General features: G+C 34.9%; 1 protein-coding gene across 3 annotated transcripts in view; it reads right to left on the bottom strand.

Annotated features, from left to right (window-relative positions):
• The window catches only part of LRP1B (LDL receptor related protein 1B), a 1899539-nt gene that overhangs the window by 616123 nt on the left and 1263625 nt on the right, over positions 1–19791 (bottom strand). For all 3 annotated transcript variants that reach the window (XM_078451331.2, XM_078451332.2, XM_078451333.2), the window contains exons 24-27: positions 16433–16630; positions 14482–14686; positions 5081–5245; positions 4501–4745 (exon numbers count right to left, since the gene is read on the bottom strand). In XM_078451331.2, coding sequence (XP_078307457.2) covers positions 4501–4745; positions 5081–5245; positions 14482–14686; positions 16433–16630 — 813 coding nt within the window. The remainder of the gene's footprint in view (positions 1–4500; positions 4746–5080; positions 5246–14481; positions 14687–16432; positions 16631–19791) is intronic.

Here is a 19791-nt window from a genome sequence, read left to right as displayed (position 1 = left end):
TATCAATGGATGAATGGATAAAGAAAATTTACATATTTCAAAATATTTAGTCTTGAAAAAGGAAGGAAATCTTGTCATCTGCAGCAACATGTATGGACCTTGAGGGCATTATGCTAAGAGAAATAAGTCAGAGAAACACGAATGCCATATGATCTCACTTACATGTGAAATCTTAAAACAAAACAACAACAGCAACAAAACACTGAACGTATAAATACAGAGAACAAATTGCTGATTTCCAAAAGGAAAAGGTGGGGTTTGGGTGAAATGGATGAAGAGAGTCAAAAGGTACAAACTTCTAATTGTAAAATAAATAAGCCATGGCAATGTAATGTACAGTGTGGGTGATTACAGTTAATAATACTCTATTAAGGGGCACCTGGGTGGCTCAGTCGGTTAAGCAGCAGACGCTTAATTTCGGCTCAGGTCATGATCTCACAGTTCACAAGTTCGAGCCCCACATCAAGTTCTGCACTGACAGTGTGGAGTCTGCTTCTGATTCTCTCTCTCCCCTCTTTCTCTGTCCCTAACCTACTCACACTCTCTTTCAAAATAAATAAAAGTCCTTTATAAAAAAATAATACTAAGTATTATTTGAAAGTATTTGAAAGTTGCCGAGAGTAGATTTAAAAAATAAATAAAGAAAAACTATAAAACAAAGACTATGGGTTAATTTTCATTAGGGTTTAGTGATACGTTTTGGAAGGGCTTATGTTCATCTATCAGTTTCTGGCAACTAAAAGACCATATGACTTGCTAACGACAGCAACAAACCCCAAAGTTATTAAGTAAAGATACATATTTATGTATAGAAACATGCATTAAAATGATCAATGACATTGGGGTGTCTGGGTGGCTCAGTCAATTAAGCTTCCGACTTTGGCTCAGGTCATGATCTCATAGTTTGTGAGTTCGAGTCTCTGCTATCAGCATACAGAGTTGGCTTGGATCCTCTGTCCCCTCTCTCAGTGCCCTTCTCCCAGTTGTGCGTGTGCTCTCTCTCTCTCAAACATAAACATTTTTTAAAAATTACATTTAATATACCCACTATTGCTCCTTTATATTGCATACGTTTGAGCTTTGATTGTTTCTTCTTCATCCCAAATAACAACAACATTAGAAACCAAAGGTTCTAAAATACATTTTCCTTTTGAAAAGTTTTACTTTTGTGTTCAATAACCAACTTGGAAATTTATGCACAAGATGAATGTATGAAAACTGGTATTAAAACATTCATTAACTTCCTACTTGGAGGATTAGATAATTTCAAAGACTATCTGTAACCTTTATTTCTTTAATTTTTGAAAGATATATTTCAATTTTATAGCACTGAATGTCATGTATTTTTAAAATTTATTATTTTCCATGAACTTTACATTATTATTCACCAGAAAACAGGGTGCTATTATTATTTTACTTGTATTAACACTGAACCTTTGCCACCATTTTTACTGCAACACTATCCTTGGTAATAGTCAATATATTCGTACATCTTTTTTTTATTTTTTCCCATAGCAGTGGAAGTGTTACTTCACTGAAGCAGATAAACAAGATGGATAATGATTGTTATATGCTCAGTGATCCTTATACTGGGGAAAAGTAGAATGCTCTCTGATCATTCTCAAAATTGGAAACTGACTGAATTTCAATTAGGAAATAGCAAGGTCTCGTTATAGGTGACATTCTCTAAAAGTATATAAAGACTAGAATATCTGCCCTGAATTCTGTATGTTAAATCAGATCCATAAAGTAAAAACTTCTTTATTTTCTGCAAATTGGAGAAGTCTTATATAAATCATGTTTCAAGTTAAGTGAAGACGTCAATTGGTGCCTGGGTGGCTGTCAGTTGTGCATCTGACTCTTGATTTCATCTCAGATCATGATCTCAGGGGTGGGATTGAGTTCTGCCTCGGGCTCCACACTGAGTGTGGAGCCTGCTTAAGATTCTCTCTCTCTCTCTCTCTCTCTCTGTCTCTCTCTCTCTGTCTCTCTCTGTCTCTCTCAAAAGAAATTAAAAAAAAATGATGTTGGGGAACCTGGGTGGCTCTGTCAGTTAAGTGTCCAACTTCGGCTCAGGTCATGATCTCATAGTTCATGGGTTCAAGCCTGACATTGGGCTCTGTGCTGACAGCTCAGAGCCTGGAACCTACTTTGGATTCTGCGTCTCCCTCTCTCTGCCCCTCCCTCACTTTGCGCTCTGTCTCTCTCTGTGTCTCTCAAAAAATAAAAATAAATAAAAACATTTAAAAAATTATGTCAAAAAAATCTCCCCACCAACAAATGAATTACAGCAATCTCTCCTTATCCAGGAAGGATACATCCCAAATAGATGTCTGAAATTATTGATGTTACCAAGTCCTATATATACTATGTTTTTTTCCTATGCACACATACCTATGATATATATCTATGATAAATCTAATTTAATAATTAGACACAGCGATCGAATGACAATAAATAGAAAAATTATAATAGCATACTGTCATAAAATTTATGTGAATGTGGTATTTCTCTGTCTCAAAATACCATATTGTACTCACCCTTGTGCTTGCGATGTTAGGAAATGATAAAACACCTACGTGATGGATGAAGTGAGGTGAATGATGTAGGCATTGTAACATAGTGTTAGGCTGTCATTGATCTTCTAATGATAGTTTAGAAGGAGGATATTCTGCTTTTAGACCAGAGGTGATCAGGGAAAGTGAAACAATGGCAGAGTGTGGGGAGGGAACTACTGTACTTTGTTTCGGTTCCTTTCTATATATATGAAAATGTCAGAAAAGCTAGAAAGTATCATTTTCCTTTCCATTCTATAAATTTTCTAGGGCTCATGTCAATGTGGGCAAATTAGACAGTTAGTAAATGAAATACATTGATCCTATTTTGAGGAGGGGAATGATGTAATACATAAACCCAGGCTGTTTTTCATGGTCCAATTCATTTAAATTACTCTAAACATAAAAACTACATCTCCTAAAAAATGCCAGAGTATGGGTCACAAAAACATAGAAGTACATATTTTGCCTTCATAAAAATTAAAACCAATCCTGCATGTCATCAACATACAATGTTGATGACTTGATACTCTTTCATGCTGAAGGAAGTATTCAGAAAAGAAAAATTTTTTATTGTATTGTATTAGTGTCACATTGTTGGCCAGAATCATGATTTCCTGCTTTATTTCAATTTAGTTAAATCAAATGCCTATTAAGCACAAAAGTGACTAAGCTCTATTGTCTCCTCTTAATGTCCCCGTGTCGTGCAGGTTTGTAGGATGAAAAGAGTAGAGGAATTAAGGATGATAGAAAAGATTTAACATGATTGCTCATTTAGTACATGGTATGTAGAAACTCCCACAGACAAAGAAGGATCTGTTATATAAGAAAACTGAGACTGAGAAACTGAAAGTGTCTGGGACCAAAACTAGATTCAATCAGACTATGTCAGAGACAGGGCACAGAAAATTTTACAGAAGAGGAAATTTTCGTAGAAGAAATAGTATCAAGAGAGAATGAAGGCCAAGTATTGAAGAAAGAAAAAGGATAGCTAAGGAATTTACAGACCAGAAAGGTGAGTAGTTTTAGTCACAAGCAGGTGAAGATATTATAACATAAATCTAAAATAAGGATTGAAGTGAAGTCTGTAAGACCAGAAATGCTAACAAAGTGGAAGATCTGTCTACTCTACACTGAAAGAGGGAGACAAGGAGAAAATGTATCCTCCAGTAAAGAGCTGTCATCTGAACATAATATTCTCAAGTAAAAATGTACTAATGATAAGAAAACACTGTTTGTTTTGGAATGAGATTCTTTTGGTTAAGACACACATTATAAAGGGGAAGACTCCATCAAGAGGTATAAAAGGATGAGCTGACGTTACACCGGATGGCCATAGTAGCCCAGAACAAAAAAAAAAAAAAGGGAAGAAAAATGTTCAGACTTGACATTAAGAACATTTGGCAAGGATTGAGTGGAAGAAATGAAATCCCAAAGCCAAGATGGAGATTACTATTGAACCAAAATGTGGAGTGTATGGGGAGAGGTAGCACATATGTTCATGTGAACTCAGTTCTCTTAAGATGGAAAAGCTCAAGCAGATGCTTCATTCTTTCTTCCACACCACCCCTTCTCCTCCCAACATACTTCACAGGCAACATTTGAAGGCAAACATCAATGTGTCCTTTCTGATCCTAGTCTGGTGATAGATTCTCAATATAAAGACCTTTTACAACTTTCCACAGTATTTTTTATAGATACAAGCAGTGACTAAAAATGTGAGGACTTTGTATAAAACCCTTAATTTCTAAGATTTCTTTACTGCTATATGAAAAAAAGGGAAAGAAAAAAATATTCTGAACTAATTAAAACAAACTCTGGAACTACTTCTACCATATACATAAAATATTAATAACTTAACTTATAGAAGTGATTTTGCACTTCAAATCTTATATGACTAAGGTGAAAATACTTTCTGGATGGTTACTTCACAACCAGCACTTACCGTGGGGCTGTCGGCTGGGGTGGTATATCTGAAGGTCGAATGGCTGGGCACTGGTTTTCTGAATCACACTGACATTCTGCCCTGTCCACTTATTGGCTTTTGACAATGTGTTGGTCCTCCAGTCTGTCCAGTAGACCTCACTTCCATATAGAGACACAGCAAAAGGATGGGAAAGGTATTCATGACCTCGGATGATTTCTATCATGCCTGTTCCATCATAGAGGGCTGAATAAATAGCATCTGACCTACAGAAAGGTAATAAATCAGTATTTTATCAAAACGTATTCAGATAGTCCAGTTATGTTATCATATTACTTACATAAATGCCAGAGAAAATATTTTATAAAAAATATTTAAAATATTTTATGGGTGTCTGATTTGTAGAAAGAAAAAATAAGCCCATCATAACAAAAACAAACAAACATCACCACCATCATCATATGGAAAACAAATAAATATTACCACCAATTTCAATGTGTGTATATATAATACATGCATGTTAGGACATCTTTTGAGTTTATAAATACTATCTGTGAAAGGTAACAGAAGATATAGAAGAAAAAGATCATTTTTTTTAAACCTGGCATCTGTCCAAACTATCCTTTTTTCAAAGTGGTCCACAGTTAGTCCATTTGGCCAAGCTCCAGTTTTCATGTCTTTGTAGATGGTTTTTCTGCCAGCACCACTCATGGAAGCAGATTCGATGCGAGGAAAATTGGCATCCCAATCTGTCCAGAAAAGAATTCTGAAGAAAAATAAATAATGTTATTGTTTAAGCCATTCATTTCACAAATATTTATTGAGTGCCTACTATATGCTAGACACTTGTTAGGTAAACAGTCTCAAAAGAAACAGATGTGTTATCTACCCACATGGGGCTTAGAGTCCAGTGGAGAAGACAAGCCAAATAAACACACGGATATATAATTACAGATTCTGAAATATGCTGAGGAAAACTTTTGTTATGGAAGAGAATAGCAGGTAAGTGATCTACTTAAAGAAGATGATCAGGAAAAAAAGAAAAAAAAAACACTTTGAGAAGGCTGTATTTACACTGACTCTAAAAGATAAAAAGAACAATATAAAGAACATGACAAGCAAAATAAATAAAAGCCTGGACAGGGAAAAGAAAGTGGGTGATCTGAAGAACAGAAATAATATCAAGATAGTGAGTAAGAAGGAAAAAGCAAGAAGATGGATTTGAAGAGGGCAACTTAAAGGGTCTTTCTGGCTAAGGCAATTATTTGGGATTTTATTTTAAGGGAATAAGAAGCATATTTAAGCAGGGGAGAAACATGGTGCCATTTATAAGTGGGTGATAGTGAGGCAAGAGTATGGGCACATCAGGTGGTTATTTTAAAGGACCAGGCAAAGATGATGGTGGTTTGGAGTATGGGAGTGGAAGGAAAGAGAAGTGAATGGATTAATGGTACATTTTGGAGGTAGAACTTCCAGGGCTAGCTGATGACTGAATATAGGGAACGGAGTAGAGAACAGATCTTAAGTGACTGTGTTTCTTATGTCAGCGAAGTCAGAGTAAGGGTAAGGAAGAGGGTGTGCAGGGAATCCATAAAAAAAATGGGAAAATGGAAGAGGATCCAATTCTAAGATTTGGGAAATGAGTGTGAATGAATGTGAAGAGCAATCAAAAGTTTACTTTTTTTTTAATCTTACTAATTTTTTTATCTTATGATTTCAAGATATCAATATGGAGGTATTCATGAAACCGTGGTATGCCAGGGTGAAGTTCAGGGAAGAAGGCAGGGCTGGAGTTATGAATTTGGAAGTCATCAGTATGGAGATAGCCTTCACATTCATAGCGATGACATAGATCATATGACAGGAAACAGAGGGAAAACAGAGGAAATCATAATTTAACAAACACAAACAAAGCAGTTGTGAAAATACCAGTTTTATATGTTAAACATTATTACTTCTTTTAAAACCAAATACTATTTGAGACTCTACAAATTCATGGTGCACTAACAGTTCTTCCCCACAATGGGCATTAAGTACCTTATGTCATGCATTTGATTTCTAAGGCTATTAGGCGATAGACAGCTTACGTTCAGTTGACAGTGGTTTAAACTGCTAATGCATGTTTCTATAGTATGTATTGTATAGTTACACAATAATACCACAATCATTACAACTGGCTGTAGTTTTTAAGTGCTTACTATATGCTAAATACTATTTTCAGTGCTTTATAGATGATCTCCTTTAATCAATCATGAGGCCATGACTGATGTTATTTATGTTTGAGATGGGAGAATGAGTTAGAGAAGTTAAATTACTTGACCAGGGTTATAGAGCTGGTGAGTGGCAGAGGGAGATGGGAAACTGGACAGTCTAACTTCTGTTCTCATGCTTTTAACATCTAATTCTTTAATGTCACATCACTAAACAAAATAACAAAGGGAAAACATCTGGTACAGGAGTAAGAGCATGGTTGCTAATCAGTAAATGGCAGTTGCCTTCTCTACTTTGGTCATAGAACCCAATGAATAGCATGGTGATTTGGGAAGGCAGAACTCAAAGGACTGGAGAAATAGTGACAACCTAGCAAATTTTCTTATCATAAGCTCTGACACCATTTTGGTGAAAAATGGTAAAGCTACTGATAAAAATACCTTTATTCTTCATTATAATTATATATAGTTTTGCTACTTTTTATTCTTCCATATTTTGAATGATCCTTAAGTATATTCATTTGGCAGATTACCTCAGAAAATGAAATAATCCTCTGGAAAAAAATTCAAAATCCAATTTACCCTATCTTTTAAGAAAAATATGTTTATATAAGGAAATATGGAGTGATATAAACTATTTGTCATGACTTCAATTTTTGAAACATATATAGTCTGTTTGGGGACAGAGGAATGCCAAATACAAAAGGAAAAGATGATTCAATACATTATACAATAAATTTAGTAAGTACATATGTTAAAACCTATGGTGAACAGAGAAGGAAGATGTAGATGTTCTTGATAAGAGTAGCAGTTCATATACAACTCTTAAGGACTGGGCATCCACAAAATGTTATTAAATGATTATGTCAATATATTTTTGGTCTCAGACAAACTGGGGATTGAGACTGGTATCTGTCACTTACTCCAGCATCTTTAACCTCAGACTCCATTTTCTCATCTGTAAATAAAAACTGTAACTGTACAGTGTCAGGAGCATTTGATGAGGAAATGGACGGAAACTAGTCAGCCCACAGAAAAGATCTGTGTTCGCAAAAGCATGCCACACACACATAGTCGTTGAGACAATTTTTTAAATGAAAAAACTCAAAGTATTTCCAAACTGTTAACGAAATGGAGACAGACACAAAGAAGGACAGAGAACAAGAATTAATACTAATGTCAATGTTTAAATGTCATACCAGCATGAATGTGAAGGTGGATTAGTTTTACAACGTAAGCTTAAGTCAAAGCCATGAGAAAAAGATTCAAAGGAGTAGGTCATAGGATTGGGTTTATCTCAAAGAATGTCTGTCAAAAACTGAGTTTATGTAAAAAAGAAAAAAATTAGTTTCACAGGCAGCTTTAGGAGTTTCATGCCCCTGGGATTATATCCATAAAGACAAAATCCAAATTATTCATTGCTTAATCACCAATATTCAAGTAAATTAAGTAAACTGCTGAGAAAGGATAAAACTAAATAATATATCAGGGACAGTGTACTAATAATTGTTGAAGCTGGGTAATGGAAATGAGGAATTTTATTATATAATTCATTTTATTTTGTGTATTTGAAAATTTATATTATAAGGTTTAAAAGTGTTAAGAACACAGGGTGCCTGGATGGTTCAGTCAGTTGAGTGTCTGACTCTTGATTTCGGCTCAGGTCATGGTCGGTGAGACTGATCCCCTTGTAGGGCTCTGCACGGACAGCCTGCTTGGGATTCTCTCTCTCTCTCTCTCTCTTTCTCTCCCTCTGTTATTCCCCAACTCGTTCTCTATCAAAATAAATAAACATTAAAATATTTTTTAAAGTATAAACAACTCAAAATTAAATTCATAAGTGAATTTTTTTAAATATCAAAAATACCAGAGGACCTATATAAAATCTTACAACTAGAAATAGATTTTTTTCTGAAAAGACTAATTAAAAAAAAACAAACCTTAAGCTTATGTATTTATTTTTTGAGAGAGACAGAAGGGGCAAGTGGGGCAGGAGCAGAGAGAGAGAGAGGGAAGAGAAAATCCCAAGCAGGCTTGTGCTGTCAGCACAGAGCCTGATGAGGGGGTCAAACTCACAAACCATGAGATCATGACCTGAGCCAAAACCAAGAGTCAGATGTTTAACGGAATGAGCCACCCAGGTGTCCCTGAAAAGACTAATTTTTAAAGAGTAGATTGTTTTATATGAGGAAAAAACCCAATTACCTGGAAATATCAATATGTATATACACATACACATATTGCTTATAAATATACAATATGTTGCCAAAAAGAGCAAATGGAACAGAGATTAATCAATATAAAGCTGGTAGGCTACTCAGTTAAGTAGCTAAATGTCTTTAAAAGAATGAATGAAATGAATTATGTGTCTCACTACAAATTTAATTTTAGATGCACACATCTTTTCACTGACAGCACATTGTTATTTGTCAGCTTCCCTTTATACTTAAGATTAAAAAAAGAAGATTTAAAATAGAAACAAGAGCAACATAGCATCAATCAAATTTATGGTGTTATCTTGACAAACAAGGTAGATAAGAGAGGTTTTCAAGTTTGAAAAAGATTAGGAAAAATAATCACTGAAAACAAACGATGATTTTGAGAATCATAACTAGTCTGAGTATCTGTGGATAAGTCACCACCAGATCTAGGCAAGACTGTAATTCAGTCTGAATTTATGAACAACTTCTGAAGCATTGTCCTTTGCCTGAATAACAAATGGAGAATTGGGGTCTCTCTTGTAACTTTCTACCTAGTTCTGTCACATGTAGTTGTGGAAATTGCAACACACATATCAGTAAGCCTACAATTCTGCATTCTCTCTACATGTATATATTTGCCAGAAGTAGGCACTGTAAACTTTCAGATATGGTCCACTGGACCAAAAAAGTATGGCTTGAGATAGTTTGAGGAATTCTAAAATAAGTGATTCCTTCATTTCTTCACTAAACATAGCAGCATTAAACTGTTTCTGGTTAGGGCTATGATCCTAATCTTTCATCAATTCAAGTGGGGAAATTTTCAACTCTTTTTATAAAATAACATGGTCTAGAATTAGTTCCCCTAAAAGTGTTTTTAACTTTACCACAAGTCAGTTTACAATCAATTTAAAAGTTGATTTCAAGGATCATTGTTTCATAAAATTCTAGGCACTCTTTTGTATACTTTCCAATATGGTATTTTAAAAGAATCATTTTCCCCTTATTACTTTCTTTTTGTGGTTAAAATGTATTAGCATTTCAATGATTGCATTATTTCTTGAAATATACAAAGACTGAATATGTCCTCTTACAGGATGTGTGGAAATATTCAGCCACAATTGCTTTTTAAAAAAGAGACTACAGTCTACTGATTCTACAGTTCCTGCATTCACGGGTTAGTCTGTATCAGGATTAAATTGGGTCAATGGACCATGAACAACTTGTATCATTACAGGCATGAAAGGGCCATTATCATCTATCAGGTCAAGCTGCAGAAGGTGAAAATAAATGATCTTGGCCAAAAAAGAGGTTACTTATCTATAATCTTTAGGTCTTCTAAAAGCAACAACATCTTTATTAGTTTAGGAACAGTCCCAGATGAAATTAAAATTTTCTTTAGATGTTTCACTAATCTTCATAATTATTATATCTGCTTTTACAAATTGCAATTGTTATAGCAGCATCCCGTTATTATGACAAATGAAATTTAAATACCAGCAATGGAGCAGGAAGACACCAGGCAGCTGCATCAGTACAAAGGCAATGAAAGTTCAAGAACTGAAGTGAGTGCCCTATAGATTCTGAACTCCCTAGTGCTTCTTACTCCCTAATACTAAGCTTGTTGTTTAGAGGAGATTCATGTACTCTTTCAGGTCACCTTAGCAATAAGTGTATTCCTTTAAAATGGAATGAGAGAAAAATGACTCCTCCCTAAGACTCCCATTTACCATCTTGGAATAACTTGTCACTTGGGATATTGGGTCAAAACCCAGAATATTAAAGGAATGTGGCATGATGGCAAATATGTTTTATGGTGTAAAACGAAGGCCTGTGGATTTTATGCCGAGGAAGCAAAATAGTTGATTAAAAACATTTGTTTTTTGGCATCTGTAGGGAAAGGTCACATAGGACCTTCATAGCAGAAGGAAACTCACATGATGTAAACATGTTTTATTGGGCTAATGTTATAACCTGTTTCTTGTTGTTGTCGCTGCTTCGGTTTTACCTCAGCTGTGCTGAGGGAGCAAAGTGGCTGGTTGTTAAGCTTTTTAATTCATTTGTTATTGTAAAAAAAGTTCATAGTAGTATCCATTAGCTGTCTTTTCCTATATAATTCACTCTTGAAAGTGTATCCTTGAGTTTTATAAGTTGCATGTCAACAAAAAGCCTATGCATTTGCATGTATTATTTTGTTTAATTTTTGTATATTTATTTTATTTTTGAGAGACAGAGAGAGACAGAGCGTGAGCAGGGGAGGGGCAAGAGAGAGAGCGAGACAGAATCAGAAGCAGGCTCCAGGCTCTGAACTGTCAGCACAGAGACCAACCCGGTTCTCGAACACACAAACCGTGAGATCATGACCTGAGCCAAAGTCAGATGCTTAACTGACTGAGCCACCCAGGTGCCCCTACATGCATTACTTTATGTAACAAGCATTTATTCAGCACAATTATATATACCAAGAGCAGTGAAGGATTTCATAGAAATGGAAGCAACTTTGCTTGCCATTATTAGAGAGCTTATGATGCAGTAGGAAAGATAATAGTATTTACAGAAACCATGTTTCTAAAAAAAAATATCTAGTAGATTTAACCTAAATAATATTTTTCAAAAAAGTTTAAGTGCCTTTGGAGCTCCTATCAATTTTGATTCCTAGCTTCTTTATGTATTCATGAATTATTTGAGAAACAGGGAGAAATTTTATGTTTGTATTTGAATAGATAGCACGAAGGCAGGAAGCTAAGTTTCACTGAAATTATTTTTCAATGTTGCTTTTCTTGTGCTTAGTTTTGCAGTTCAGTGTGTGTGTGTGTGTGTGTGTGTGTGTGTGTGTGTGTCTGTGTGTGTGCGTGCGCACGAGCACACATGCTCACATGTATTTTTAGTATGCTCTCAGCCTACCTTATGAAATGTCCAATGTTTAAAAATAACTATAAATTTTTTACCAAACTATGACAAACTTAAAAATATTTTAATTTTGCACTGCATTTTTAAATGTAATTGCTACAGCTGGCTTTAAGGGTATTTATGTGAACCTCATATCTTAATTGTATCAATCCATTAAGATAATTTTTCGCAATAAAAATCCTATCATATCCTGATACTTGTCAACCTTTCAATTACTTCCTAGAGTTGAATGAATTAGTACTTCCATCTGAATTTTAATTATTTGAAAAAACGTTCTTAACATTTATTCATTTTTGAGAGACAGAGACAGAACATGAACAGGGGAGGAGCAGAGAGAGAGGGAAACACAGAATCCGAAGCAGACTCCAGGCTCTGAGCTGTCAGCACAGAGCCCAATGCAGGGCTTGAACTCATGAGCTGTGAGATCATGACCTAAGCCAAAGTCAGATGCTCAAAAGCCTGAGCCACCCAGGGACCCCATGAATTTTAATTATTTATATCAAAAATTATTTTACAAGCATTGTTTCTTCTCTCATGTTTCAAAAAAATTAAGCAGCTTTATACTTTCATAGTAGCAATTAGTAATGGAAGGCATCAACTTTCTCAGAAGCATTATCAGGTTTTTCCTATTCAGAGGCTAGCTTTCTGTATTTTCAACTTAGAGGATGTATTACTTCTGAAGATCTTTTATCACTGGAATAGTACCTGGATACATTTTCATTTATAGTATTTGTGGGTGGCATGTTGTGTTCCTATTTTTCTCCTCTCAGGTAGGATATTCCCCAAACTGAGATAAATAATTTTATCCTAAGCAATGTCAGTTCAAAACCAAGTTTCAACTCCCAGATCTACTACTTTGTTTGGTCAGACTATTTTCATAACTTGGATACACTTGTTTTACCCTTTTTGTTTTCTTTTTTCTCTATGTGTGCCATTTGTAATTTGGGAGCACTCACTCATAGTTTTCCTTTCATATTGGAAACTACAGCTAAAACTAGAGCTTTCTCCAAAATATCACTTTCCCATATACAGAAAGTTTTTCCTGTTTACAAGATGCTGGTACAAGTTAGATAGGTCTAAGAGGTGAAAATTTCACACCGGTAGTTGTTATATTGAGGATAATACCCATGTTGATGATGAACTTTTATGGGAAGTAAATGGTCAGGACCAGCGATTTACCTGCAATCTCAGGAATAGTCTGTTTTGAAGAGGAATTTCTCATTAAGCATAACATATCTCTTCCTGGGAAACTGTTATTACAGGAAGCAAATGGATGAAATAGGCAAAGTGTAAACTGTAAACATGAGAGAGCCCATCTCTAAGCTAAAAGATAAACCTACTGCTTTGCTCCTTGCCAGATCTCGGTGTTCTTTCAAAAGAAGCAAGAAATCTAGGATTGTATACAAAATGTCTCAATGTTTTAAATTGGGCTAATTAAAATAAATTTAAAACACTGTAGAAGGTAAAGAAAACCCATCAATAAAGGTTGCCAGTTTGGAACCCTGCTCTAGGGAAGGTGCTTTGCCCCTTTAATGTCTGTGTGTGAATTGAGGAAAAGGAGAAGAAACTTCCTAATCTACTGATTTCTGACTCCTGGGCAGAAACCAGAGAACACGCCAGAAAGTGTGGCCAGGAAGCTGACTTTAACACAGGCTCCCTTTTCTCTCCTCTACATTTCATCAAACTCCCTCCTGGCTGACTCCCCTTCTTCACTGGCGCTGCTTGGACTTTGTATTATTTAAGATGCAGAGACAAAAATAAAAATTTCAATCTATTAACCTTTAGCCTTGAAGATAGATTTGGATTTAAAAAATAATTACCAAGGTAATAAATAATTAAATAGATAATAAATAGTAATAACAAATAAATAAAAATAAATCATAAATAGTATTCTCACCTATATCAGTTACATACTATCTTATACATATTTATCATCTCCTCAAAAACAACCAAATGATAAAGATAATATCTCTGATTTACAAAAGAAAAAAAAACTAAAATTTAAGAGAAGTTAATAGAGTAGGTTCCCCAGATATTAAGTGACTGAGTAGGAACTGGAATCCTCGTTTTCTGGCTCCAAATCCATTGTCTCTCTTCTGCTCTTTCACAGAGGCACACACAGGGGAACACTAGAGACAATAACCTGAGTTACTCAACATTTTACCTTGTTTTTGAGAATCATGTGCCTTGTCTTTCAAACACACCAATAGTCAGTGTCTCATTACTGGACTCCTTCAAGTCTATGCGAATTTTCTTTTAAAGTGACTCCAAGTACTTACAAAATACATAAGAGGTGATGTGATAAACATCTGTGACTGTTTGAACCAGACACTGGCCCTGTGGTCTGCAACCATTAGAAACAATTATGGCACCTCTTTGGCAGGGCAAAGAGAAATTCATTAAATTACTGCTTCAAAAATGAGTTGCAACACTTTCCAATAGGGCCTAATGTTCATATTTAGAAAAAAGATATTTCTATCCTCTAAAAGTACCTATGTAAACAATCTTATAGCCACACTTGTGCTAATAAACTTAAACTCGTATATATACAATTATATACATATACATATATGTATATGCACAAAATAAGCAATCTAATAATTTATGCGATAATTGAATTCAATATTAATTTAAAAGATTATTTTTTATGTCAAAGTCAATCTGTGAAAGGCAAACTTCTTTACCCATATCTTGGGTCCAAAGCAATGGCTCTGGGATGTTCCATGGCTCCAGCTATTAGTGTGGTGCGTAGGGAACCATCTAGCTTGGCCACTTCAATTTGGTCCAGATTGCTGTCTATCCAGTATATGTTGCCCGCTATCCAGTCGACTGTCAGCCCTTCTGGGGTAGCCAAGCCATGCTCCACCACTACTTCGACTGCGCTGACCCCTACAAAAAAAAAAAAAAAAAGGAAATCAACTCTTGTACCCATTCAAGGAACATGTTAAGGACAAAGGAAAAGACCAGTGTATGAGCAGCAGAGAGTTTTAAAGTATTTTATTGAGTTTGAAAGATATAGTGCAAATGTGTTATAAGGCACAAAGGAAACTAAGAAGGCTCCAAATTTAGAATTACTGAACTTTCTTACCAGAAAATTTTAATTTCTTAAGTCTTTTCAGTGACAGTGAAAAAGAATTTTTAAAAAACTCTGAGGCGAACAACAATGTTTAGGGTTCAAAAAGTTATTTCTTGTTTATGATTTTTGGAATAGAACATGGGTTTGGGGAATAATGATGCGCTAGTTAATATCATTACAATTTAGTTTCAACATTGATCCTTAGGCGTAGAATAAAGAGGATCAAGTCTACCTGGGGCAATATGCAGTATAGCTTGAAGCACCCAACTTCTTCTGAAGCATGAGAGATAAGAGCTTTTACTGCACTTACCCTTAACAAAGATAAGTCCCAAATCATACTCCCCACTCCTCCCTGGCCCGAAAGACTTACAAGACATAGCATGTTTACAAATAACAGAAGAAGACATTAGTGAGGTCTAAATACAAATAAGCAATTTGGTAATGCCCACCAATATCCTTACTTACTCACTTCTAAATTTCTTTTGTAATTAAAGTAATTATTTCAAAAAAAAACCACTTTTTCTAATAGGACAACACTTCATAGTTTATGACATTACTGGTGTTTTTGTTATATATTTTAATTTTTTTTAACAGTTAACAATCTAAGCCCAAAGATCTAAATCCATCACTTGAAATCAGTCTCTTGCAATATGAGACAGGACATAAATTCACATATGATAATTATATTGTGTTATTACCATTTTTCCAAAATTGTAAAGGTGATTTAAGGAGAAATTTATATTTTGATAGAAACACCTGGGGTTTGGAATGGTACACAGATCCAGCATTTTCAAAAAGATTATTACATATATTTATCTCATAGCCTCGCTGCTTAAGCCTACATTAGCCAAAAGAGATAAGTCAAATTATGACAAAAAACATTTAGTTCATATTAGTGGTCTTTGTACCAATTCAGTGCTTGTTTAAATCTTGCAGACAGTAAGATAAAATAAAATATTTAAATAAATAAATAAAAATAAAATAAATAAAATAAAATAAAACTTTTTTTATTTTATTTTATTTTTTTTTTTTTAATTTTTTTTAACGTTTATTTATTTTTGAGACAGAGAGAGACAGAGCATGAACAGGGGAGGAGCAGAGGGAGAGGGAGACACAGAATCTGAAACAGTGTCCAGGCTCTGAGCTGTCAGCACAGAGCCCGACACGGGGCTCGAACTCATGGACCGTGAGATCATGACCTGAGCTGAAGTCGGACGATTAACCAACCAAGCCACCCAGGCGCCCCAATAAAACTTTTTTTAAATAAAACTAAACATTTCAACTCTCAAAATGTATCTACTAGTGTGTGGAAGGCAGTAGTTATTTCTTATAAGCAATTTTTTTCACCAACGCCCATGGAAAAGCTCATAATTTGAAAATGGTATGCATAGCACAGGCTTTTACCATTTATTCTCCTCCCTCAACATATTTTCACACATGTACTTGACATCTATCGTTTTACATTCATGAGGCAGGAGATAGAGAACCAACGTGCAAAGATTAATCAAAATCCCTTCAGATTACAGAAAATTGTTTTGGAATTCTGACTAAAAAATTACCTCCACTTTCAGAAAGTTTGCCCCGGTATATTCTGTCTTCTACAACATCTGTCCAATACAGTAAACTTTGATTGAAGTGAAAATCAAGTGCTATTGTGTTCCTCAACCCAGGAACAAGTAGACTGTAGTCTCTTTTATGAAGATCAATTCTTCTGATCTCATGGCGAATAGAAAAGATGATGAATGCTTCAAAAGGATCTGAAAATAAATTTATTTTTAATAGACTTATAAAAATATTTATATGCTTTCATAAGTAGAATAAAATACCTGAGGTCAAATCCAATTATTTAAAAGCATAATTTATTATGTAATTCTCTGTTATTAAAGGAGCAATTTCTTTTAATCCAATATTTAAAAGAAACTTGAAAAATTTAGGTTTACATGTATTCATTAAAATAAAGTATAAATACGTTTTTATTCCTTAGATTTCCATACACCTGATTCTGATTAATGAATATAAGAATTATTGTAATTTCAAGACAAAAATAAGGGTTTTCCATTTTAGTGGAGCTTCAGGTGACAGTCCAAACCTCAGAAACATCAACATAGGAAGTGCTAAGAGTTGGCAAAACTAGTTCTGCTACTCTTAGCCCATCACATGCCTACAGATCCACAAAGGAAATATATCCAATAAAAGAGGATTCTGTAAGAGTTACACGCTTATGTACAGTTAGGGAGTATTCTCCATAAGAGGAAAGATGATGGCTTCCTCCACAGTCTGAAATGTACTAAAATTATGCTATCCTTTTGGAAACGTATCAAGTCCTGTAAAATTACTGTTGGGCATACTAATATGAGTTAGACATGAATTTTGCTTTATAAATACATATTTTGAGGGAGGGACCCAGGCTTACAAAGATTTGACCCCATTTCCATGTTAATACAATTCCTTTGGGCTTTCCTTTAGGGCAATATGTTTTCCTAATTTAAGTCTAGGCACATCCTCTGAATGTAAGCTATTGTAATCATCTGGCTCAAGAAGTGGATGTGAAATCTAAATTAGGCTAATGAGTCTATAAACTTCTAGAAAAGATTTCAAGCTGAGGGTGAAGAGTGTCTTTTCTTTCAAGGTCACAGATCTCTAACTTTAGTATTGCCAGTGTCCATACCCTTGTAGTTTGTGTAAGTGTACTTGCGATATTGTATTAAAACAGAAAAGAGCCACAAAGAACGAAGCAGCAATGACCTGTGGTGATACTGTGTCCTAAGGATGTTCAAGTCCACAGTTGGAATTCTCCCTAAGACAAGTTCCTCCCTTTATACTCCCTATATATTTCCCATGCTTTGGATATATAATCCAATGCAGGTAACTATTCACTCCGTTTGGGCTGGGTTTTTGTCCACTGCAACCAGGTTTACTGTTCTTATTAATTTTCATTCCTCAGAGAGGTGTATCTTGATAAATTTCCTAGTAAAGACCATTATAAAAATTATATCTATTTATTTATTTTTTATTTATTTTTAGAGAGAGAGAAAGGGAGAGAGCGCACACACACACACACACACACACGAATGAGCAGGGGAAGGGCAGAGAGAGGGAGAGAGAGAATTCCCAGCAAGTGCTGTGAGCACAGAGACCAATGTGGGGCTCAAAGTCAGGAACCACGAGATCAAGACTTGAGCTGAAAACCAAGAGTCAGAATCTTAACTGACTGACCCCTCCAGGTGCCCAATAAAGGCCATTTTTTATTATTTTATATCTCCATAGCCTATTAATTCTCTTTGAAGTATATTTAAAATCACTATTTATTTGTTTTTCATCTACCTTCTTCACTGGCTTAAATGCTTTATTGAAACAAGGATCTTGTTTGCCTTGTTCATTATGATGTCCCTAATACCTAGCACCAGGGAAGACATGATACATACCAAGTCTTAGATTTAGAACAGAGCTAACCGAGGCTGGCTGTCATGTCCTTGGTTTAGGGAATTCACTGGCCATTTTTTTCCACTGAACATGAATCTATTTTTTTAGTAAGCTCTACCTAGAACATTAAATGAATGTGTTTTGAATGAATACAAGTGGAACAGACTCCATCTTAAGAAACTAGCTGATGGCTAGCATGGGAGAGAGCCCTGCCATGATCTACAGAGTCACCTACTTTAACCTGCAGCTGACTGCATAGTATAAGCAAGCCCGTTCAAGACCACAAAAACCAGTCAGTAGCCTGAGAACTTGTGAGCAGTAATTACGTATATTGTTGTGATCTTATAGGTATCGTGGTTATTTATTGCACAGTATTATGGTGTTTCTTGCAAAACATTACAGTGATAGTAGCCAACTGATAAAAATATCAAACATATATTAAATAACTAGTGCCAAAGAGCTCCCGATAGAACAAATGTTCACAAAATTTTAAATCCAGAATTTAGAATTTTCTAAATAAAGAAATTATTCTTTTGGATGTACAGTTATTTAAAAGGGAGAATACCTAATTTTGGATCAGGATCCCTTGTATGAATCTGCTCTGGCTATGAAATAACTGCTCGCCTTAAAAAATTCTTTATTTTTTTCAGAAATTGTCTTTACCTGCAGAATGGAGTTAATGACAACCTCCTTCCAATTTAACTTACACTGTTATCAGAATCCAATTGAATAATGTATATGAATTTTTTTAAAAAGCTCATAATCATCTCAGTGAATGCAAATGTGGAGGTAAGTGTGAAGTAGTCGAAAAAAAATAGATTTGGAGTCAAAAAATAAGGGTTGAAAACAGAGCTCTTTACTGACTCACTGTGTAAGTTTGAGAAGTTTACTTAAACACTCTGATCCTCAATACTTTTTAATTTATAAAATAAATACCATACTGACTTATCAGGATAATTGATAATTAAAAGTGCAGATGCCCAATATCTTAATAAATCTTTATTATAATAAATATTAAATTTCAAAGATTACTCAAAGGAATAAGCAAAAGAGATATTGTGTAAGAGAAAAGGTTGGAATGATAATATGCAAAAACAGTTGGATATTTCTTAGCATGTGCTGAAGCTAGTGATATTTCAGCTCTGAAGAGCTTCCCCATCCTTTGGCTTATAGTTTGCCTTTAGTCAAGTAGTAACTTAGAGGCGCAGCAGCCACTTCCTAGAGACATTTATATTTAATAGCTTTTAAAGGACATGGAGTTTCAAAATTGCAAAGCAATGATGTGCTGCCTCTTCCTTAGAAAATCACACTAGAAAAATGAAAAAAATTAAAAAAAAAGAAAGAAAAAGAAATGCAAGTTCCACCTTCACTAACACTGGAAGGCATGTTACCAAAACACCACAACATTAGAAGAATGCTGAATACATTCAAAGTATGGACAGTTTCTGAGAGATGATGCCTATAGCTGTGTGTGTGTCTGTGTGTGTGTGTGTGT

The sequence above is a fragment of the Panthera onca genome, chromosome C1 (assembly GCF_046562875.1).
Source record: "Panthera onca isolate mPanOnc1 chromosome C1, mPanOnc1 haplotype 2, whole genome shotgun sequence".
In the NCBI taxonomy this organism is placed as follows: Eukaryota; Metazoa; Chordata; class Mammalia; order Carnivora; family Felidae; genus Panthera; species Panthera onca.
The sequence above is the reverse complement of the archived record's forward strand: the minus strand, read 5'-3'. Positions and strand labels throughout refer to the sequence as shown.